This window comes from Tamandua tetradactyla, chromosome 13 (genome assembly GCF_023851605.1).
Source record: "Tamandua tetradactyla isolate mTamTet1 chromosome 13, mTamTet1.pri, whole genome shotgun sequence".
Classification (NCBI taxonomy): Eukaryota; Metazoa; Chordata; class Mammalia; order Pilosa; family Myrmecophagidae; genus Tamandua; species Tamandua tetradactyla.
Window position 1 is genome coordinate 75131126 of NC_135339.1, and position 23253 is coordinate 75154378.

A 23253-nucleotide genomic window follows, 5' to 3' on the forward strand; every position below is an offset into this window, starting at 1 on the left:
CAAAATGTGTTCAAACTGTGGTGTCTCCCCATAGTGTTTGGTTTGCACATGCACACACCTGCACATAGTGTTTTCATCTTTCTCCCCCTTTCCCCTCTCTCATACGTCTGCACACATTTTCTCATTCTACAGGAAGGGAACATACGACATAAAGTCAAGCCTTTAAAATTCACAGTACAGGTTGCCATCCCACCCACTTCTTCACCCAAGGGCTTCCAAGAACATATGTTCTTAACTTATGTTTCCTCCAAGGCCTTAGAGTAATAGCAATGAAGAGGGTGTAATTCAGGAGCCCAAGTGTCTCCTAAGGGTTTTTTATTTTCATTTTTTTGGGGAGAGGAGGAGGGTGGTTGGTCATTTCGGTTTTTACTTTCTGTTTCATTTTGTTTTTGGACACTCTAAAAGGACCGACATGATTCTTATTTTAAAATTCACATCACTGTTACTAAACTTTTAGAGCACTGTTACCAAACTTTTAAATCTGTAAAGGTAAAGGTGGGAGAGGACCACACAGGGGGGCAATTTCTGAGTCAAGTGTCCACTGAGATTCTGGACCCCACCCAAAATCTACATTATGCATTGATATTTTCTATATTGTGCTATGTAGATTAGTTATTACTTTAAGTTTTCGTCATTTTCAAGTTAACATTTTTTTTTTTACTTTATTTGGGTTAAATGGAAATTATTCTCATTTCTAGTCCTCATATGAAAAGAGTCTTGTAAATCAATACAGAATCCTTCTGAAATAACTCTCCTAATAAAACTCTCATTCGCACTCTCATTCGTACCTCCAGTTCCCATGTACTGCTTGGAATGAGATCTGGCTCTCTCAATTGAAAATAAAGGCCCACTGAAAATGAGTGGGTTGTTATTCCCAGGAAGGCAGGTTGAACTACTTTGGGTTTTAGTTTATTAAGAAAGCAATGATTGCCGTGATCTGGGCTCCCCTTCACCTTAATAGCTTCCTAGTCTGTTCGCTTGCATGAACTTGGCAGGTTGGAGCTGGAACCCACCATTTTGCTTTGTCTAGACACTCTATGCTCTGTGCTCCTCACCCTGCTTTTCTCTACAGTGTACTGGTTAGTTAAAGAGGGGTGGTTCTTCTAATGCAGATCATAGTGATTCTAAGCATGTTAGAAAATGTGAAAGTCTTTTGTCTGATCCAGTTATCAGCTTACAGATGGGCCAAGAGTATTTTGAAATTAGCTCTTTATGTCCTGGCCAATTTCCATGGTTGGGAAATGCCAATTCAGGGTGTAAGATGTTTCAAAGAACTTTCCTAAAAATGAACAGCATTAGAGAAGAAAACATTTCTCTAATGTTTACTTATCTTTTAACTTCATTTACAATCTTGTCGATCATTTAAAAGGCCTTTTATTACATATGCAATATATTAAGTAAAAGTGATTTGGAAATCCTAAAATTTTTTTTTTACATGGGCAGGCACCGGGAATCGAACCTGGGTCCTCTGGCATGACAGGCAAGCATCCTTGCCTGCTGAGCCACCGTGGCCCACCCAATCCTAGAATTTAAAAGGTGGAAAGACCATACAAATTAGAATCCAAAGATTCATTTGTGAGTGTGTGTGTGTGTATAAATGTACTACTTTCTTGGCATCTTTCAGTAAGAGAATACAAACTTATTAAAAATGCTGGGACTTATGATAAGAATAAAATAGGAAATATTTAGACATCCCCCCCCCCACCCCCTTCTGCCTTACTTGCTCCCATTCCTGTCAAAATGTTGGGGCTCAGCAACTAAAGAAAAATAAAAATTTAATTGTGCTCCATCAACAGAATGAGGCCTAATGAGACATATACAGCATTGTCACAAATGTGCGTATACTATACCACGTTAGTATCTTATTTAGCTGTCAGTATACAACAGAAATTTCACCTTTCATTCTAGAGCTGATTAGGTCTTAGAAAATTGTCTTCTTAGAAGCCACTAATCATGCTTCAAAAAGAAAGTGGACACGCGATTTCCTGCAGGTAGTCTAAACCCACTCTCCTGCCCAAGCACATCAGTTGAATTTGTCTTTTGCTAAAGATGTTAAAAATCATAATGTCTCATGTCAGTAGCAATAATAAAGGGAAGATTGGCTTTAATGACGTTATGAGAATCATTATGTTTAATTTATCGCTAATTAATGCTGACAGGTTTCATATGCCATGGGTTGCTTTCATGTGAGTGTTATGTGCTGTTTTTTTTTTTTTTTAATTGTGTATACACATCCCTCCCCATTCATTCATTTTTATTCTGACGATTTACACAGCTTTCTGTCTTCCAGGTTCCCTCCCCATATGGTCCCACCACATCACACTCTTCACACGACGGGCATTCCCCACCCAGCCATAGTCACACCAACAGTCAAACAGGAATCCTCCCAGAGCGACGTCGGCTCACTCCATAGCTCGTAAGTGCTGTTCTTTTCACCCCTTTCTTTTTCCCCAGCGTGTCCATTGAGCCCATTAGAGCTGCGGTGGCTGGTGGCTTGTGCCTCTTTTCCTCAGGTCAGCCTGGCTGGGTTTGAGTGCACCAAATCCCAGCCTGGGTGGGGTCTGGGACCCTTACAAAGAAGGAGAAGGTGGACAGGGGCAGAGTTTCACCCACTGCACTCACCGTGGGGTAGAGCAGAGCTGTTTTTTTTTTGTTGTTTTTTTTTTAATGTATTTGGATAGACTGGGATTTGTAACCACTTCCCCATCCTCTAACCCCAAAATTGAATGTTTGGTGTTCTGTTCTGAAAGAATGAGAAGTCTGATGAGATGGAGATGGCAACAGTGTGCTTTCCCCTCTGGCTTGGGAAAATCATGTACTTAAGAAACTTGAGGAAGTAATTACAAAATCCATCTCTTCCTCTACCCTGTTCCCAGGCTATTTTTGTTCCATTTTCCAGAGTGGAGAAGACCAAATGTGGAAGTGTGATTTTTATGCAAAAACTGCTAGGTTCAGGTGCAAAGAGGCAAGATTTGGGCTCTGGGTTATGGAGGAAGTCGGGCCATGTGGCTCTTTATTGGGTTGTGTCTGTCTGTTTTTTCTATATCCAGAAAGCATCAGGACTCCAAAAAGGAAGAAGAAAAGAAGAAGCCACATATAAAGAAACCTCTAAATGCATTCATGTTGTATATGAAGGAAATGAGAGCAAAGGTCGTAGCTGAGTGCACGTTGAAAGAAAGCGCAGCCATCAACCAGATCCTCGGGCGAAGGGTAGGTAACTTGCTTCAGTGGGAAAAGGAGAAGGCAGAATGGACCAGGGCACAGCAGGTAGGGTGGCGAAATGTCCTTGTCTGACTCCTTTAATGGCTTTCACTGAGTCAAGACGAGGAATTCCACATGCCAGTAACACTGAACAGCCACAACCATCTCCCTCTGAACTTCCACAGAGGGAGCAAATGATAGAATAATATAAATGATAAATCAGGTTTTCATCTCAGCGTAGGCAGATTATACCATTTCTGGGTGGACTTGCCCAAAAAAAGAATCATTATTTATTCTCTGGACAAGTGCACTTGTTGACATGCTTGCTTGTCTTTTTCTCGCCCCGTGCCCCTCCAGTGGCATGCGCTGTCCAGAGAAGAGCAAGCGAAATACTACGAGCTGGCCCGGAAGGAGCGACAGCTTCATATGCAGCTGTACCCCGGCTGGTCTGCACGGGATAACTATGTAGGTGGATCATTTTTCTCATTTCTAGAGTCTTTAGAGATGTATTGTGTGTCTGTATAGACCAAGAAAGTGGTTAACTGCCAACTTGAATCAGGCCTCAGAACCCTTTGGTCTGCTAGCTTCCTGGACTCTTACCATTTCGCCCAAGCCCTCAGTTGGAGGGTCTTGTCTTGACTTCCTGGGTGGCTCCATTCGGCACTGCAGTAGTTCTTCAGGGGACTGGCTGGTGGTCCACTGTCCAGCTCAGGACAGATGAGCTCGAGTTGAGGCTGTCCACATCTCTGAAGAGGTATGGCTCCAGGATATGCCCAGTAGGGCTGATGTGTAGCAGAATAGGTTCCTGTGCTCCCCAGCAGTGGTATGGCCTTACCAGAAGACTAGGAGGTAGGGACGGCAGGAGACGGTTAAATTTTTTGTAGGTCTTCCAGAAGGGCCTTTACTCTTAAGAGGGAAAAACAGAACAATTCCTTATGCCATGGTGCAGCAATTGAAAGCCTGTTTCATCCTGGGAGGGGCGTGATGAGAATATCCTTGAAAGTAGCCAGCAGAAATCATCCTTTGGCAGGATGAACTACGTGACTCTGGGCCCAGCTGGGGTGAGGCTAGGTGTGTGTGGTGTGATGTGTGCCCTCCTGTGCTTTTTGTTTCATCTGCAGGATTTGCTGAATATCCTTTCTTTGTTTTAAGGAAACACTGAAGAACTGCTGTTTTTACTAATTGCAGCGTACACATGTGATTCATTTACTCCCATAAACTTGTTCTCCTTTTTAGTTGGAGACCTTTGTCGCCCTCCTTCTTTCCCCTGACCCTGTCTTCCCCCTTTATTTCTTAGTCTGCTTTTTGCCCCATAGCTGGAGTTCTGGACTTTCTGTGCTCTCTAGATGGAGGGGACATCTTTTATTTTGCCTGATAGTTTATTACCCGGCACTTGGTTTTATGAAGTGATTTTCCATCCATTTCCGTTGGCAAAAAACTTGTCTCAATATCAGTTCTTCTCCCTCCTTTCTTGTTGGTGTCACGAAGCTGTGGGATGGTTACGGACACATTCACACTCTCTGACCTGATTTTCCTCTTGACATCATCCGTGGTGAAGGTGTCTATGTCCATTAAATCATTACTGCTTGTGAAGGTATTATGCAAAGGTGTTATGGGCATTCCGAGTTTAATCAAGCCTATGTCTCGCTCTCAGGGTTTCCCATCCATCAGGAAATTACAAAGCATCTGCATGACCATGTGGGCCCTGAGTGAAGACAACTTTCTGCTTACTCTCAGCCATTTCAGGTTTCTTCCCTTTTCCTTCTCTTACCTTTAAGCTGATGCGTGTTGTCTGCTCCTGGGCATGTAGATGTGGGAGAATGGAGAGTAGAGACTGGTGGCCGTAACTCCCATGTCCTAATTGCCGTCCCCACCATCTCCCTCTAGGTCCCACCCCCCTCAGCTGGCAGCACCAGTCTCTAGACTGTGTTCTTCCTGGGAGTTGACACAGGGACTCGTGCTCATGCCTCCCGATGGCAGCATTTGCTCTGCCGAGAGCCCATATCGCTGACTGATGGGCACGCACGGGGTCTTCCCTGCTTGGTGCCTTTCCATTTATCCTCAGCGTGTGTGCAGTGGGGAAGCCTTTCTTCTGGAGCTGAAAGGAAGAGGATGAGAACGTCAGTGCTCTCCCACAAGCTTGCTGCTTACCCTCCTCTGACCTTGAGGAGGAGCTTTCCAGCAGCAGACAGGCTCCACTTCCATGCGTGCAGCCAGATCATTTAAGGACAGTTGCTTTCTTGGTTTTGGGTCAAAAGTTCTTTAGTTCATCTCTATCTTTTACCTACTATAGACCCAACTCTCTGAGTAGTGTAGAGTGGTGTCACAGAGAGGAGCCAGGCAATTCCCTAGGGAGGTGTCATATCTGTGATAGGTAGACTTGGTCATGGCAGAGCCTTCATGAACAGCTGTGCAGGGTGTACACTGCACAACCATCGCAGGTGCCATTCACACTGTGGTTTGTGTCTAATGGTGCCCTTTGGAGTTGTGCAGGCTGCAGTCTCTACGCTTTGTATATAAGGCAGACTTTGATAGCTTCAAGAAGGTGCTGTACTTGACTTGCCTGGGAGTCATTTAGGTGAAATATTGCCCGAGGCTTTTTGTGCAGGGCTCTCTACGTTTCAGGAGGTTCAGGAAGCACTTGAAGTGACTTTTGCTTAGTTTTGCATTGGGAAGATGATTTTGTATCATAGGAGAGCTGCTGATAAGACTTGAGAAAATTTAGATGTAAATGGATTTAGAGCTACAGAAACTTTATCTCTTATAGGGGGAGTTTTAGATTCATACTGCTGTGACTCATTGCACATGAACACACACACTCACACACCCTTCTTCCTTCTCTCCCTCAGGAAATAGTTTGTGGGGCAAGAATTCTAGGATTGACGCTTTTATGGATATGATTACGGTGGGACCTTGTTGGTATTTCTTTGTAACTATATTGAGAAAGGAGTTTTAAATTATTTTGGTCATCTGCAAAGTCAGAGAGGTCCTTCTGGGAAAAGTTTTCTAAGTTAACTTCATGCATCTTTTTCTGCCACGTAGTGACAAAAGTCTTTCTATTGCTACCATAGGACAGTAGAATTGAGTAAAACAGTCAAATTTGGGTTGTCACACTTGGCACATTCTAGAGCATAAGAGAAGACATTTTGGTACCATAGTGATGCTTAATTTCCAACATTGTTTTAGAGCATCATTTTCTTTCTGGCTCTTCTAGATTGGGTGAAGGAGCTAGGACCCATGTCACTTGCTCATCTGAGTTTGATTTTTTCCTTACCCCTTTCGTTATGCCTTTTCTGCTACAATTAAAGAGGTAATAGGGTAACCGTCTCCCTTGAGACGCACCTCCCACCTCACTAAAGAGTTTATTAAGTTTCTTTATGGCCCCTTCCTGTTGAAACACAGCCCCCATCCTCTGTAAGCTCTTAGTCTAAATGGTAATTTCCTCAGTCGTGAACATCTCAGCATATCTCCTAAACTGACAGCTTCTCATGGGCAGAGGACTTTTCAACCACCTTTCAGAATATATGGCAAGAGACTGGAAGTGGGTGATCACTGTATTGAAGATGAATTAGAAGCTCTCGGGTGTGTGGATGCGATACACCCTGAAGTTGGAACGCTTCCTGCCCACTTGAGGTTTTACTTCACTCTCCTAAATACGCTGTAGCTCCGTCCTCCTGCCTGTTCTGAGACGGCCAGGTGGCACTTGGCTCCTTCCACGAGGGGGACACAGACATAGAGATGACTGAATGCTCCTGAGGCTTGCACCTCATCAGAATGCCTTTTTAAAAATTCACTGTATACCAAGAAACACAAAATGTTTCAAACAGAAGCACTGAACTGAAGGCAAAACGGAATTTCTCAAGTGGTGCTGGCCCTAAGACCTGAGACGGCAGAGAGGTCTTCTCTGAAAGAGTTGGCTTTCAGCCTCTGGGATGGACCCAAACCCTGTGGCATCTCTGCTGTGAGGTTCTCCTTTCAGGGCCCAGAGGATTCTCAAGTTTTCTGCTTATCATTGTCCTTTTCTGGAGTCAACATACCATGTGAACCTTTAGGCAAAAGTAATGTTATATCAGTATTCTGAAACACACACGAGGCCATTTCTTTTGTTTATGAAACTTTTATATAATCCTGGGTAGTTAACTCACACGGATAGGGCTGGTGTTGGTGGAGTGAGTGAGGGAGAAGTAATCCCAGACCTGAAATAAGGGATCCTCCTGTTCCCACCCCACATCCATGAGTAGGCTGGGACAGCAAGGGGCATCCGGCTGGAGACCTTGAATGCCTCCATACAATTCATCACCCTTCAGCAATGGAAAAAGAGTTTCCTTGAAGAACTAGGCGTGTGCGAGGAGGCAGAGGAGCCCGAGAACACCAGCTCCAGAGCAAGGCCACCTGCATTCACATCCTGGCCCCACCCTGCAGGCTGCACGTCCTCAGGAAAGTCATGCGACTCCTCTGGGCACAGTGTCCTGATTTGTAGAACTGGAATGGCGATAATACCTGTATTATGGGATGGTAGTGAGGATTAAATGAGTCGGCATGTGTAATGCAGTTAGATCCGTGCCTGGCACATACTAGGAGCTCAATAAATGTTAGGGCTGTAGAAACTTTATCTCTTGAAGGGGGAAGGGCTGGGTTGATATCACAGTGACTCATTACACATGGGATGTGAGCATGGGCAGGCGCGCGCGCGCGCACACACACACGCACACACACACACACACACGCACACACACACACACACACACACATTTCCCAGCCCCTGTGAATTTGCTTATGGTGGGCGAAGCTGTTATTTCCTCCTTGACAGAGGAGTTTCTGGTACCTTCTCATGCATTCGTGAATGCTCGCTGTTACTATCAAGGGTTATCGTCGCCATCATTACGAAAGATAGGGGAGAACAGAGGGAGCTCTCTCTTTCATGGATTCAGCAGTTTCAAACGGCACTCAGATGATTTTGGATTTTCTTTCCATCTCTTAAAACCAAGCCCCCCCACCCCCAACAAAAAAATACCCAAGCTGTGTGGTTCTGAGACAAGCTCCAAGTAAAGCTCTTCTTCTCTTAGTCCATTGGCCTTAAGAAGTAGGTGACTTGTTTGGGGCATGGTAGCTCTCTAAGCCACGTGATCCCTCACAGCGTCCATCCTTGCTTCCCCATCACTCCACGTTTCTTGAATCTTCCTCATCCAGTTCTCCTCTTCCTTTTATGGAACAAACTGATAAAATGCTCTGGGTCAGGTTCGATAAGCAGGAAAAGAGGTCTTTCCTTTCTCACCTGCTGATCCCGTCTCTTCTCCCAGAGAGTGTGTGTCCCTCTGGCTGGGGCACAAGCCAAGGGGCCTTTGAATTAAAAGGAGCTTGGAGGTTGGAAAACACTCAAGGAGCCGGTGTGGGTGGAAATGACCAGTATGTCCCCCTCCTCCTGCCTTCTCCTATCCAGGTGAGCCCACATGCCCTCCTCCTGTCTGCTTCTTGAAATAATTCCCTGTGGTTTCATCTGTTTCATCTAGGGAAAGAAGAAGAAGAGGAAAAGGGACAAGCAGCCTGGAGAGACCAATGGTAAGTTACCATAAGAGTCTGGAGGAAGGAGCAGTACCCCGGGGTCCACTCTCCTACGTTAGGCTTCTCTCTGGGGGAGGTAGGAGAAACTCAAGGCCAGGACATTGTGGGGGAACCCATCTTAGCCAGCCTTTTTGTTTATGCATTTTTAATTAATTGCTTTATGACTGCCCTTTTAAAGCTAGTAGCATTCATTGTTGCATGAAAAGCACATTGTAAATCTAGTGGAATGTGTTTTTAAATAACTGCAAAGCCTGTAATTGGAGAGCTGTAGGCATGCCTATGCCGGGATTTATGTAGTCTGCTAATTTTGTATGTGTCTGAGTAGGGATGAGAAGGGGACTTAGGGGAGTAGGAGGGGTGTGTGTGAGTGTTTGATATTAACTGGGCTGTTCCCGAATGTTCTGATGCATGCCTTTACAGTGGTAAATTGCACCCATTTTAAATTAAGGAGGTTTGTCATTCTCTAGAAGAAATTAGAAATACTGCATAGGCAATCTCAGCGGTCCCTTGGAGAAGACCAGGCTTTTACAAACAAACAAACAAAAATTTGAAGGCTTTGTATAATTTGTTCTTTTTTTTCAGAACACAGCGAATGTTTCCTAAATCCTTGCCTTTCACTTCCTCCGATTACAGGTGCTAATGTCATTTTGAGTCATTAAAATAGTTGATAAACTGTTTTTTAATTTTTCTTGCCATTATAGTTTTATTAACATTAAACACGTATGACATTTGAACATTCTTTAAAATGACCATCTACACGGTTTTGTATGTTTCGGTAGATTTTTTTCAGTTGCTTCTGTTCTGTTTTTTTTGTTTTTGTTTTTTTACTTTAATTTAACATTTGTTTATTTTTCCCATAACGGTTGTTTAAGCAGTGATGACAGTGATTTAGAGTTGAACTAACTGTGCAAATTGAATATGCAGTATTTCTTTAAAAGAGACTGGTTTTTTTTTTTAAAAATGGAAGGAATTCAGTAATAAACCTCCTTAATCTAATGGCATTTTTTTCATTGCTCCCACTAAGTTTTCTCATGCAAGCATGCATCCGCAATATGATTATTTTTTCCTTTGCTTTTTTTATTTTAGTTTTTTTCTTCCTTTTGCTTTTCTGCTCATAATTTGCAAATCCACTAGCATTTTACTGATTGTGCCTGCTTACATGCTGCTATGAGCTTCTAACTAACCCTTAACAGCTCATTCACATAGCCTGTTTACCTTTATCTGTTCTTCTCTTAATATTAATGAAAATAGATAAAAAGAAAAAGAAAAGATGAACATTCCAAAAGCTGCAATATCCCAATACCACAACCCTTTTCTTTCTTTATTTCTTTCTATTTTGTTTCGTTTTGTTCTGTTTTTATTTATAGTTTTTTTTTCCTTTTTAAGCTGTTATACTCTGAGAAGAAAAAAGCATAAGCATGTTACAAACTTAATTCCCTCCGCTTTATTTTCTTCTTTAAGGAAACAAACTCAAAAAAAGGAAGGCAAAAGCAAAAAAATAAAAAAGGAAAAATATTATTTAAAAGAGTTAGTTTTTCAGTATCAAACTTCCCTTTATCAGCTCAATCACAATCTGAGACAGTCTTTAAAGAAGGGATACTGCAGCTTTATTTGCAACAGCTAATTTCACAAGTTGAATAAGAATGTGATTTTTTTTTAACTTTTTTTTTTTTTAAGAAAGTTAAAAATCAAAAGTCAATATTTTGCAATTAGTAACCAGGTCATTGATTTATTCCCTTTTTTATTTTTATTTTTTTCTTATTTGTATCTTTCTCTTTTCCCCTCCCTCTCCCCCTCCCTCCCTCTTCCTTCCTTTCTCTCCCTTCTCTCCCACTTCCAACTCTGCTCGCTTCTTTCTTGAACTCATTCAGACCTGAGCGCTCCTAAGAAATGCCGAGCGCGCTTTGGCCTTGATCAACAGAATAACTGGTGCGGCCCTTGCAGGTGTGTATAGATTTCCCAGATTCGCTGTGCTGGTTTGCAGCTGGTTTATTCGGTCCTTTCCCCCTTCTCTGCCCTGTTGCTTTGTAGCTCTCTGTGTGTGGATCTTAGGAGAACGAGGGAGTGGGGCATTGCCAGTGTGATGGGCTCGTGAGGGACGTGCTTGTTCTCCCCGCTGCTGCTAGCCAAAATGCCACTGTAAAACAGCATCACTCGTGCCTCCTCGGGCCGGCCACCGCGAAGCCCCGCGCGCCCCTCCCAGGGAACAGCTGCCTGCTAGTTCCCGTCCTATGATGGGGGCTGATGATGGGGCTCAGTGACATCCATCAAATCCTGGCCTAGGTAGAAGCAAATATTGTCACCTTCTCCCCTCCTCTTCTCTCTATTTTTATTTCTTTTTTTTTTTTAACCCGTGTCTTTCTGTTTTATTTTGTTTTCTTTTTGTTGTTTTTTTTTGTTTTGTTTTCCTTTTGACTCATAGAAGTCCTTTCCTTTCATGTCCCTTGTGAGAGCAGAGGATAAATAGAGCCAAGGTGATAGAGAAGCTGAGATGTCACATCTAATCGAGCACGACCCACCATTTGTTGTTTTTTGTTTTTTGTTTTTGTGTTTACCTTATGCTAACAGATGCAAATACTCCAAAGAAGTGTCGGGCACTGTTCGGGCTTGACCGACAGACTTTATGGTGCAAACCGTGCAGGTATATTACCACTGTTAGGCCTCTGGGAAAATCAAAGCATTCTGTCCTTCTGGTACCTTAGTGTGACTCTATTATTTTGACCTCGTTCCCATCTACTTCTTCACTGGCATTGAAGACTAATAATCCTCATTCTTCAAAATTTCCTTGCTAATTTCGTGCCATTTCCTCTTCCCACTTTCTCTGTTCCCTCCCCCTGCTCTTAGATATAACATATCCTGGCAGTAGAACTGAGACCGAGAGCTTAACGTATAAGGACGGGCAGTTATCCTTTGGCTTTTAAAGCCAGGGTTCTGGAACTGGCCCGGCCCTATGAATGCTTTGGTGGTGTGTGGACTGAGCACGTAGCGCTGCCATCTCCAAAGGGTTAAAGCTTGGCAGTGGTAGCGTGCCCACACACCTGGGGTCAAAACGCTGGAAGAAGTGCTCTGGGGCAGACTTTTGGTTTTGTTTTTTGTTTTGTTCTGTTTTTGTTTTTGTTTTTTCTTTTGGTTTTGTTTTCAGTGTTTAAAAATCACATATCCATGTACAGAGGAGCTTGGGGTTAGTAGACATTGTTTTACAGTGCTAAAACAAAGCGTGGCATTGAGTGGCATGCACCAGCTGAAGGGCTGCAAGCAGTGAGTTTGCAGGCACATAACTCCAGCATTGCTAGGCTTGCAAAATTAAAATATATATATATATGTATCTATAGCATTGGTACCAAAAGGAATCAGAAAAGCTCAGATGACTCCAAATTCAACACCCATATTCTACTTGCAAGTTTCCACCTAATCTGTAATTTCAGGGAAGGCTGCAGGTACTTCCTTCTTGGTGGAGGGATACCAACTAGTTCTTGTCTCATTTCCTATCCTTGAATGACCACCTTTGGTTAAATTTGTTGTTTCTTTGTTCTGATACAAGCAGTCTTTGAATTTGGAATATTGTGATGGTAGGTATTTCAACACCCCAAACACACTTTCCTGTTTGTAGTGCCTCCCTTGTCACGTCTCCCTCTCCTCCATGCCTTTGCCGTGTCCTCCGTGTTTAGACTGTAGATCAGACGTTCATCACATCACGTGCATGCCCACGAGCCCCCCGTGTCTCTCCCCTTCTCTGATGCCAGTACGAGAGATTGGTGAAGTTCCTCACATTGGCCAGGCATGTAGAGGCCTTTATTATAGACAAGGGCCTGAGAAGGTACCCTCTGTCCATGGAGCCAGGGATCCAGGGGCCTTGAGCTGAACCCCCAGGAAAGGGATTTGTCAGTGAGCAGCTTGTCATCCTGTGACATGTTCACAGAGGTGACCAATGTCCTTTCAGCTCAGGCCAGGGCTTCTGTGTGTAAACAGCAAGGAGTCTGATGGAAAAGCTGACCGAGGGCGTTAGGTCTTTAATTAGGACTAGCCAAGGAAAGCAGGAAGTCTGCTTTTACCCTATCTGAGCAGCGAATTTGTATCAAAATCGCCGTGTGCTGAGAAGGAAGATTAGCAGCTGCAGGATCCTTTTCTGGGACACCCTGCCATGGGGGAATGATAGGCTGATCACACGGGCCGCTTGTAAGGGTGGGTCTCTTAGGATCTGCAGAATCGTGCGACTGTACACGCCACAATAAGCCTAGCTCAGGTGCCTCCTTTGTTTATTTTATTCTTGGGGGTGGGGGGTGGTTGATGACTCTCTCTCTTGTTTCAGAAGCAGTTGCTGCAAGTTAGGCTTGGCCAGTGTTTTTTAGGTTTTGGTTTTTTTTCTGGAAGTGATCATTACTGGTGTTGACCAGGACAGACGTTCCCCTCTGAGACGCAGCCCGTACCTCACTTAAAACCAGGGTGTGGCGTCCTCCAAGAGACCAGAGTGTTCTTGACATTTTAACCAAAAAAACAAAAGATTAACCAGAAAACCCCGGTTTTCTGAAACCACCTTTGGTGACCGCTTCATGTTTTAGCTGTGTGGTTTTCTAAAGTGTGGCTTTGAGGGGATGACGATCAAGATGTCTTCTGAGATGACCCAGAAGCTCCTGGCCTTGGTGGCCAGAGTCCAGCCGGCCCTGTTCCTTCCCCATGGGGTTCTTTCCAGCATTACCTGGAACTTTCCCAGTGGCCATTTTCTTCTCTTGGGCATGCGTCTTCCTACCCTAAAAGCACTAGCAAATGCATTTCTGCTGTCTCTTAAGGGTATTCCAGAACAGGAGCAGTTTCCCTTCAGAATGAATACCTAAGACACTAAAAATGGAATTTTATGAGGCTACCCCTCTACTTGGAGACGGAGCCTAGGAAGGGAACATAAACTTTGGGGTTTGTACAGGTACTTACCTGTCTCTTCATTCCTCAGCTTTACCTTTTAACTTGGCCATGACCATGTCTGGCTTGCTAAACCAATAGAACAAAATGCACTTAAAAAAAGAAAGTTGCAAAACAGGATTTTCTGACTCAGAAATGTGTTTGTTTTCCAAGTACCTTTTGCACAGCCACAATTAGGTGAACATCCCTGTCTCATTCAGTCTTCATGTCCCATGCTCATCCCCACGATCCGGAAACTTCTGTGTCATGGGGCTGGGAGGGGCGAAGAGAATACCAGAAACGCTCCTACCCAATCAGGGCTCCCAGCTTGCTACACAGGGTTTCTAATTTTATTTGACATTTGAGGACATTTTAACAAGATTCTGTTTTGAGCCCACCAAGTTGCTTTTCCCATCTTTTCACTCTGCCCTAATATAGCATGGAATGCTGCTTGGTGCATCATTCTCTTGTTTTTCCTGTTGTCCCCCCCACCCCACCCCGCTGCTTTTTCTTCTTCTCCCTTTCCTTTCCTCTCTCTCATTTTTCCCTACTGCTTTCTCAGTTTTGCTTATGCCACCCCCAGCCCTACTCCCCTACCTTCTCCCATTTTTAAATTGCATGGACATCTTAGTTTTTGAGCATGTTTTGATCTGTAGGCTAAGGTGGTTAAAACTCTGAGAGGCTTAATTATTTATCTTGGTTTCTGGGATGGGAGTGGAACCCTCAGTCTATTTCAGTCTATCCCAGGGGAGCAAAAGGAACCTTGCCAAACTAAGGGTGAGAGGGGAGCCGTGGCATGGGCTGCACTTGCACCCAGAATTCCTTCTGTCCTGGAGGGGATGGACAGACCCTGAGGCCACCAGTCCGATGGGTCTCTGCCTCTGGGAGGCAAGGAGGACTGAGCATGTTCCTTTCTACCTCTCCCTCCTTCCCTACCTTCTGGCCACCTTGCTGATTCCATATCCTAGAGATCAAGGAGCATGGCCAGGCAGCTCTGGGGAGGAACTAAACACACTGCCGTCCTTTCAGAGGCCAGTGACACTGTCCGACAGTGACTGTCTTCAGCCAGACAGCATCTTGATAGCTTTCCAGCAGCAGAAAGCCAGCCAGGCACTCAAGCACTTGTTTTTAGACAGTGTTATCAGCTTTGGTTCTGACTGTATTCTAGGGCTACTTAGATCAGCACATTCCCTATATCTGCGTTATTTTTACTGCATTAGTGGGGTTGATCCCCAGGATCACCTTTCCTACCAAATATTATCCCATCAAACTGGGATTAATGGTATGAGAAGCTTTGAAGTCACATGCTCAATTTCTTTAGTCGATTTTCCCAACCCCATCCTTTGATGATAAGCAACAAGGCTCAGAAATGCTCCTTTATACTTCTTACATAAATGGGTAGTGGAGAGAGGATATTCTGCTTTTGGTGCCGGACAAAATTAGTGTTTCTAATTAGCTTCCAATTAGTTTTCTAAAAACTAATCACAGTAACCCAGGCCCAGTAACCCAGGTCCGTGCTGCGATTCCCTGGCAGTTGGTCTTTGTCGTCACTTTCTGGTGACTGGCTTGTGCCACGTCCTCCACTCCCTGAGCCTGGCTCCAGTATCAGCAGGTTGACAGTGGGCAGAGCCCCTCTGAGGACCCTGTACCCCTCAATCCCCATTCTCACCGTCTTTCCTTCCAGCTGTCTCACTCTGGGGTGGGGGAGGGGAAAACCCCAAATCTTTGAAAAAAAAAATCAAGTTTGATTCTTAATTTAATCCACAACCTGCAGGCCATACAACCAGTTATTCTTGTTTCTTTGGATCATTTTCTGTTTCTCTTATTCTTCCCCCACCTTTTTTTTTTTTTTAATCCTCTTCTACCTGTTTTGGTGGGTGTTTTTTTTTGTTTGTTTGTTTTGGTTGTTTTTCGTTTTGTTTTTAGTTTGCTTTGTTTTAATTTTGTTCTCACCCCCACCCCCACCCACCCCCTCCCTCGGTTCTGACCTCTCTTGATTTGGTGTGGTTCTTAACAGATAAGCCCGGGAGCTCTTTCTGAGCGCCAGCAGCCGCGGTGGTGGCGGGTTAAAACCTTTAAGCCTCTTGCTAGCGCTGCCTTCAGCTATGTGGGCTCAACCGTCAGCATTTTGAGAGTCTCCTATTGAGATGAGGCGCCTGGGGAAGGAGCTCTGTCTTTCTCTTTTACACACACACACGTACACACACAGGCAGTCATGGTGGGGGGGGAGGGTGGTGCTGATGGGAACGGGCGGGAAGGTTGGAATTTCTAAGCCCAATGAGAACTTTGCAGTTCCTCTCCACGTGGACGAGGCCACTAGCTGCCACGGCCCGCTGGGGGCTTCCTCGGGTCCGCTCACGCGCACTGGGGCTGGGGCGGGGCTGGGGCGGGGAGGGGGCGGGGCAGGGGCGGGGCCAGGCAGTAGGAGCCGAGCAGCCCCGCCCGACTATAATTGCTCTGGCCAGCGGGCGTGGGGCACCTGCGAGGCGACGTCCCCTGCCTCTGAGCCGTAGATAACGCTCTTCCCGTGGCATCTCTGCCCTTTATTCACAGACAACTCTCTCCCCCTGTTTTTAGGAGAAAAAAAAAGTGCGTTCGCTACATACAAGGTGAAGGCAGCTGCCTCAGCCCACCCTCTTCAGATGGAAGCTTACTAGACTCGCCACCTCCCTCCCCCAATCTGCTAGGCTCTCCCCCCCAAGACGCCAAGTCACAGACTGAGCAGACCCAGCCTCTGTCGCTGTCCCTGAAGCCCGACCCCCTGGCCCACCTCTCCATGCTGCCTCCGCCGCCTGCTCTCCTGCTCGCCGAGGCCGCCCACGGCAAGGCCCCCGCCCTCTGTCCCAACGGGGCCCTGGACCTGCCTCCCGCCTCTTTGCAGCCGCCCATCGCTCCCTCCTCATCTCTTGCACAGCCTTCGACATCTTCCTTACATTCCCACAGCTCTCTGGCCGGGACCCAGCCCCAGCCTCTCTCCCTGGTCACCAAGGCTTTAGAATAGCTTTGGCTTCATCAGCCACCCCCCTCTCCCCGCGTTGGTTTTGTTTCATGGTTGGTTTTTGCGTTTCCTTTCTTTCCCCCTCCTTTGGAAGGTTCTGTTTTGTACTCTTTAATTTTGTGCCACGTGGCTACATTAGTTGATGTTTATCGAGTTCATTGGTCAATATTTGACCCATTCTTATTTCAAGTTCTCCTTTTAAATATGTAGATGAGAGAAGAACCTCATGATTCTACCAAAATTTTTATCAACAGCTGTTTAAAGTCTTTGTAGCGTTTAAAAATATATATATATATACATAACTGTTATGTAGTTCGGATAGCTTAGTTTTAAAAAGACTGATTAACAAACAAAAAGGAAAAAAAAAAGAAGCAATTTGAAGCAGCTCTCCAGAAGGAGTTGGTTCTGTATTATTTGTATTAAATACGAGCTTGCGAACCAATCATTTTACATCTGGTTTTTAAACCATGGGGCACAATGAATGCAGTGCCATTACTTTTTTGTTTTCTGTGTGAGACAACTTTTATTGTGATGTTACTTGTTATTGTTTAAATGTACAGAAACAAAGGGTTAAAATGTGTTAATATACCTTGTTCCCTGGTGTTGTTCTTTTGGGGGGGAGGGGGATGCTACTCAACAATTAATGGAATCACCACGCTGTTGGACCAGTAGTATTTATTGCTTTAGAGATTGCTCGTCCTACCTGTACGTTGTCCCTTTTTAAATATGTTTTCCTTTTTCTTGAAATTGTATAAAGTTTTTTTCCCCCCTTAGCATAAGCATCTTATATTATAACAACTCATTTGTACAAGGTTTTTAAGTTTATATATAAAATGTGTATATATTTTTTTTTGCCCTTTTTGACTTTTTGTTGTTGTTCTCTGAAACCCAGATGCCGCCAAATGGACATTAATAGTTGCATTCAAGGATCAGTAGCATTAACAAAAGTCGCTTTAAAAGCCATTACGTAAAATAAGACTTGAAAATTAGTGAGGGAATCTTAGCGACGCTGTACGAGAAGCAGTGGGAACCCATTCTGGTGTCCCCTTCAGACTCGCAGCGGGGTAGCCTGCGCCTTTAGGACACGGACTGACGTGTGCAAAACTTTATGTGCCAAAATTCTCAGTGACTTTAGCTTTCTCCCTCTTTTTGATGCTGTAATTTCTGTTCATCATGTTTTGCTGTGATGTTACATAGGTAAATTTGTATGTAGTTTTAATGTCACCTATAACAAGATGTGTTTGGTAGCAGATTGTCCAGAAAGCATTTTAAATGAAGAGGTATAAACCCTTAAGGGCCAAAATTCTGTATATTAGATTACTCTTAAAGGAAAACCCAGCTGCCGCTTTTATGTGCCCGTATCACATACAAGTAGGTCGCGAACTTTAAAAATAAAAAAAAAAAACCTAGGCATGTTGATGTTGCAAAATGCTGTATAAAGCTGAAACCTGTTCATTCAGTGCCATTGTAGTTGACATGAAGCGATTGTAAGACTGTCTCCAATTTTTCTCTGGTTTATTAAGATGCTAACTATAACATTTTTTTGTGAATACTTTGAATGTTTCCTAACAGTTGTGATGTTACTGTTCCGTTTTATGCTCTTATTCCAATTTCATTTTTAATGGTTTGGAAGCCATTTTTGTAATGAATAAATGTTCATGCTGTACAGTATCTGTAGCATGCCGTTCTGGATTAATAAAAGCAACTTAGTATGTGCAGATAAAGGCTGGTCACTTGTTTCTGTGATTTGGGACTTGTCTCCGGGGAAACTAACTGAACCTACCATCACCAAGAGAATTATACTCCCAGGCTGGAACATGAGACCCTGTAGTTTAATGCATACATGAGTAGTGATTCCAGAAAGTGGTCTTGATCTCTTTTGAGGGGTTGACATTGTTTTATCATCCTCTTTGATGGCCCCTTTAGCACACCTAGTATGCCTGGTTGTACAGCGTGTCATTTGTAATGATTACCAAATATGAAAGCAAATCCTGGGTGTGTCTTCCCCTGTGTTTCTCAACCATGCCATCTCCAGTAGTTCATTTCTGAAAAACCAAGCACAGAGCAAATGACACCTTTCTGATTGTAAAGCAGTCGGGTGAAATGCTAATCATCCCACACTCAGTATCAAGCAGGAAGGAGTTAATTCTCATTAATGAGATTTAGTTCACCAGGAGTGGTCTTAAGAATCACATCATCACCATTTAAAGATCATTAATGTGAAGGTATCCTTATTTCTTTCTAAACGCTTGTGTGCAGGGAGAGGTGCAAGTTATGACAAATTGAAACCCTTGTGCTATCAGCAAGCACTTGTGCAAGAAGCTCGTGGAACATTGGATCAAGGGTGATTCACTTCAAAATGTGTAGAGAGAGGTATTGTAGGCTGCGGGTCTCAGGTCCCCTGGCGAGAGTGCAAGTTCATCACCAGCACCAGCGAGGGGCTGCAGAAGATCTTCCTAAGGTCTCCACTTGAATTCATTTCTCAGGCTGCCTAGGATGGATGGATATATACCGTGTCACACCTTTTTAGGACACCTGTACCTTTATTTTTAGCAATACTGCAAGCCTTTCGAAGGGTTTGACTTTCTTGGGCATCAATGATGTTCACGCCAACTGTTGTTTATTAGCCTTACATCGAGGACCCTGAATAAAGCTATTCAGAAGACTGGCTTTGCTCGAGCTGGTTTTTGTTCTCTAAAACCTAAGTATTTTGTTGTTTTTTATTTAGCTTCGCTTTGCTTTGTATTGCCAAGGATGTGGATTTCTAGTCCTTTTCTGGTTTATTTTGCCCACTGGTCCCAGAGTGACATTTGAAAACACAAATTAAAAAGAACAGTAGCTGCAATTTGTGGCCAGATGCCAAGCCCTTTATGTGCATTTTCTCATTTAATCCTAACACTAACACCTGAGGTAGATACTATTCCCCACTACCACCCTCTGCTTTATTTAAAAAGGAAAAAAAAAAATACAGATTTAGAAATTTACAGGTTAACTGTCTTGTCCAAGGCCACACAACTCATCAGTGATGGAGCTGGACTTTAACTTTGGGTCTGACGGCAAACCCATACCCTTCACATGAAGCTATGCTGCCTTGCATGGTAAAGGTGGGCCTTCCCTTCCCAAACAGAAGTGACCCTTTTGAAGGGTTTCTTTGTTTAACCCACCTTCACCTCTGGCCCAACTCTCCTCTCATTCACTCTCCCTTTCCCCTTTGGCCTTACCAGGCAGTTGAGTTAAAACATTTTCTGGTCTTCAGCTTTTGAAGATGGCGTTTCCCTCTGCCTGGAAATTCCACTCCTCTCCTGCTTTCCCACTCCCCACTTCCTTCCTGGGTGATTCCCCCTCATCCTTCTGGTCTCAGCTTAATATCACTTCTTTGGGAAGATGGTCCTGACCCCTCAAGAGTAGCTCATATAATCTCCCCCCAGTGTGCTCTTTCAGCACCTCTCTTTCTCTTTAACCCACTTTTCCACTATCTTGTCAAGGGATGGTGCTTCCTCTAGGCATGCAGGGTTTCCCAATCTCAGCACTACTGATATTTTGGGTTGGGTTATTCTTTGCCTTGGGGGGCTGCCGTGTACATTGTAGGATGTTTGGCAGTGTCTCTGCCTCTACCTACCAGGTGCCAGCAGCATCCACCCCCACCCCGCGCCCACAGCATGTGACAACCAGGCATTGTCAGTTACCCCCTGGGGTGCAGCATCACCCCCAGTTGAGATCCATGGCTCTACAGTACCCTCCTAGAGGACAGGATTGTAGCTTTCGAGCTCACTGCTGTGGAATAGACGCCTGGTTCAGTGCCTGGCACATAGTGGTTGCTCAGTATATATTTGTTGAAGGAAGGAATGAACAAGCCTGATCAGTTCCACCCGTACTGTAGGAAGGAGGGGATTAGAAACTTTCCAAAATGCTTCTCAGTTTTATATTCTCAGAACTTCCAAGGTGTCACTTCCTTAAATCTTTCAGTCATGCTGGAATGAAGTTCAGTGCCCTTATTACAAAGGAAAAAGGGAGGGGAGGGGAGTGGGAGGTGGAGGGCATTGTCCTGCCACTGGCCAACCTGAGTGCACATCCTTCCTAAAATTCAAAATATGGTCACCTTCCCACGTGATTTCTTCATGCTTACTGCCCTACAAAGTTGGGTCAGCACTTAGGGGTTCCTCTTACCAGCCTGATATAGAGCTTGCTTTCTCCAGGCTTGTCTTGCCCATGCTACAGCCTCAAAAATGCCAGCCAAGCCCTCACCGTTTGACATTTTGTCTTTGCATTTGTTTGTTTTTTTCCTTCCTGCATAATTTATTTTCAAACTGAGCATCTTCTAATTTCGTTCATGAAGAATGAGTCTGTGGATTTTTTGTTGCTAGATGATCCTGAGACAACCTCTGGGAGTTCATAACTCAACCTCTGCGCCACAGCAGTTCTGGCCTCTGATGGGACCTGGCCAAGTAAGTGCATATTGGTAGAGGTTTGCCAATTGTGTGATGACTGCAGAGAACCCTTCAGAATGTTCTGGCAGTTGTTACTATGTGGGTAGTAGTTTGGGACAGGCTTATGCAAAGGAGACGGTTATAGTAGATGGTTTTCCATTACAGATAAATAGAAGGTTCACTTTTTATTCTGATGATATGGACATGTGTAGAGTCACTAGGGCCTTTCATCCAAAGCCAAGATTTGAGGAGAGGAAGCAGCTGGGATCAGTAGAGTGAATCTGAGCTTAGAGTAACCCAAATCTAACTCCCTCACCAGGTGGCCTTGGGTGATTAATTCATCTCTCTTGAGTTTCTGTTTCTTCATTTAACAAGTGGTGACAATAGTACTTTCTTCGACAGATTTTTTCAAGAGTTAAAATGCAGAGTGCCGGGATTAGTAAATCATAGCATTTATTATTATCATGAAAGCAGAAGGCCAGTCATAACTAGGCTTATCCTTTTAACTCTTTGAAAATGTGCTAGACTGGCTCTTTAAATCTAGGTTAGAGGATCATACAAATCTAGATGTGGAAGACAACCTCTCATTTTAGATTTGAGGAACTATGGCTGGCCCTGGGACACTATAACTTGTTCACAGCCATTCATAGTTCCTGAAACTTAATGGCCCTATGAAAGTGATTTCCAACTTTTGGGGAGCCGCAGCCCTGGCTGGGAGGCTTTTTGCGGTGCCCCTGCCCAGTGCTGAACGGCATACAAATGTGGTTTTGATTATAGCCCTTTGCAAAGAGACTAAGGAGTAGCCCGAAACTCTGTTGTGAATGGATGCCTCAAGGCAAGTGTCACAAAACCAGAGCTGGGAATCATTAGTGAACAAGGCCATAAGTATGATGTTCTGAAGGATTCTTCCTCTGCCATCTTATACCGGTCATGTATTCCCAGGCATGTGGTGACGCCAGAGGCCGGGTATGAGTTCTGGCATGGGTCTGATGGGCAGCACTGGTGAGTGCTGGCTGTGGAGCTTGGGTTTTTTTTTTGTTTGTTTTTGATTTTTTTAGCATGGGCAGGCTCCAGGAATTGAACCTGGGTCTCCGGCATGGCAGGTGAGAATTCTGCCACTGAGCCACCATGACCATCCTGGAGTTTGGGGTTTTAAAAAGTTGGCATTTTGTGACTGCACTTGATGGCAGCTGGAAGCAACATTCGTTCATTCAATGAATATTTATTGAGCATACCAAGTACTGTTCTAGGCATTGGGGTGTAGGCATCATTGGAGCCAGCTTGGTCTCAGCTCAATCCCTTACCATCTCCCAGGAAGGAGTCTTTAAGGAAAGGGGTCACACCAACACTTCCCGAGGCCTGGACAAGCTGCCCACTTGTGAGGGGGCTTTATACAAGGATAATAGCAATAAGAAATTGTATGTCTCATTTAATTCTTGTGGGGATAGAAATTGTTTTTATGCTCGTTTTACAGATGTGGAAAGTGAGGCTTGGAAAAGTTAAGTGACTTTCCCAAGGGCACATAACTGGGAAGCAGTGAGGCTAGGAGTCAGACCCAGACAGCCTGACTCCGAGCCACCATGCTTGCCTGCTTCTTATGTAGACACAGACCCGGGAAGTAGTTGGGTGGCCCTAATTTGTTCTGCGGCATTGTGAGACAAATTTTCTATGAGACCATTGGAGGTTCTCTCTCCCTATCTGTGTACAGGATTTTTTTTTTCTTACTCTGCTTTCTGTGCATGTCATAATAATAAGGACAGCTAATAATGACAGGGATTGAACCATTTTGGATTCATCACTAGAAGCTGTAGAATCTTAGACTTGGAAGAAAATTAGAAGCATAAGTTTTACATATCATAAATTATATTATTGTATATACATATTCTATAGTTTTTCAAATTTTAGGTTACAACCCACTAAAAGATAGTGAAATCGATTTAGTGAATCAAGATCAGCATTTATTAAAAAAAAATAGAATGAGATAGAAAAACAGAATCCATTGCTGTATGTGTGTATTGGATTGTTACGTAGAATCTTTTTTACTATGGTTAGAGTAAAAAAATTTGAAAGCTACTATGTCTGAATATTAAGAGCTATGATGCATCGAGTATAATAATTTTCTATATAGAATACAGTATATAATTGTGTGTAAATTTATTGATAGGTATTTTA

The 23253-nt window shown here is 44.0% G+C and overlaps 1 protein-coding gene across 30 annotated transcripts in view; it reads left to right on the top strand.

Moving 5' to 3' along the window:
• The window catches only part of TCF7L2 (transcription factor 7 like 2), a 191370-nt gene extending 173787 nt beyond the window's left edge, over window positions 1-17583 (top strand). For 7 of the 30 annotated variants that reach the window (XM_077126042.1, XM_077126045.1, XM_077126044.1 and 4 more), the window contains 7 exons: window positions 2276-2416; window positions 3051-3210; window positions 3559-3666; window positions 8712-8760; window positions 9346-9396; window positions 10635-10707; window positions 16234-17583. In XM_077126042.1, coding sequence (XP_076982157.1) covers window positions 2276-2416; window positions 3051-3210; window positions 3559-3666; window positions 8712-8760; window positions 9346-9396; window positions 10635-10707; window positions 16234-16657 — 1006 coding nt within the window. In that variant the 3' untranslated portion in view covers window positions 16658-17583. Of the gene's footprint in view, window positions 1-2275; window positions 2417-3050; window positions 3211-3558; window positions 3667-8711; window positions 8761-9345; window positions 9397-10634; window positions 10708-11331; window positions 11406-16233 lie in introns of those variants that run through there. The other 23 variants (XM_077126046.1, XM_077126047.1, XM_077126052.1 and 20 more) reach the window with 10 other exon arrangements.
• The last annotated feature ends 5670 nt before the right edge of the window (window positions 17584-23253 follow it).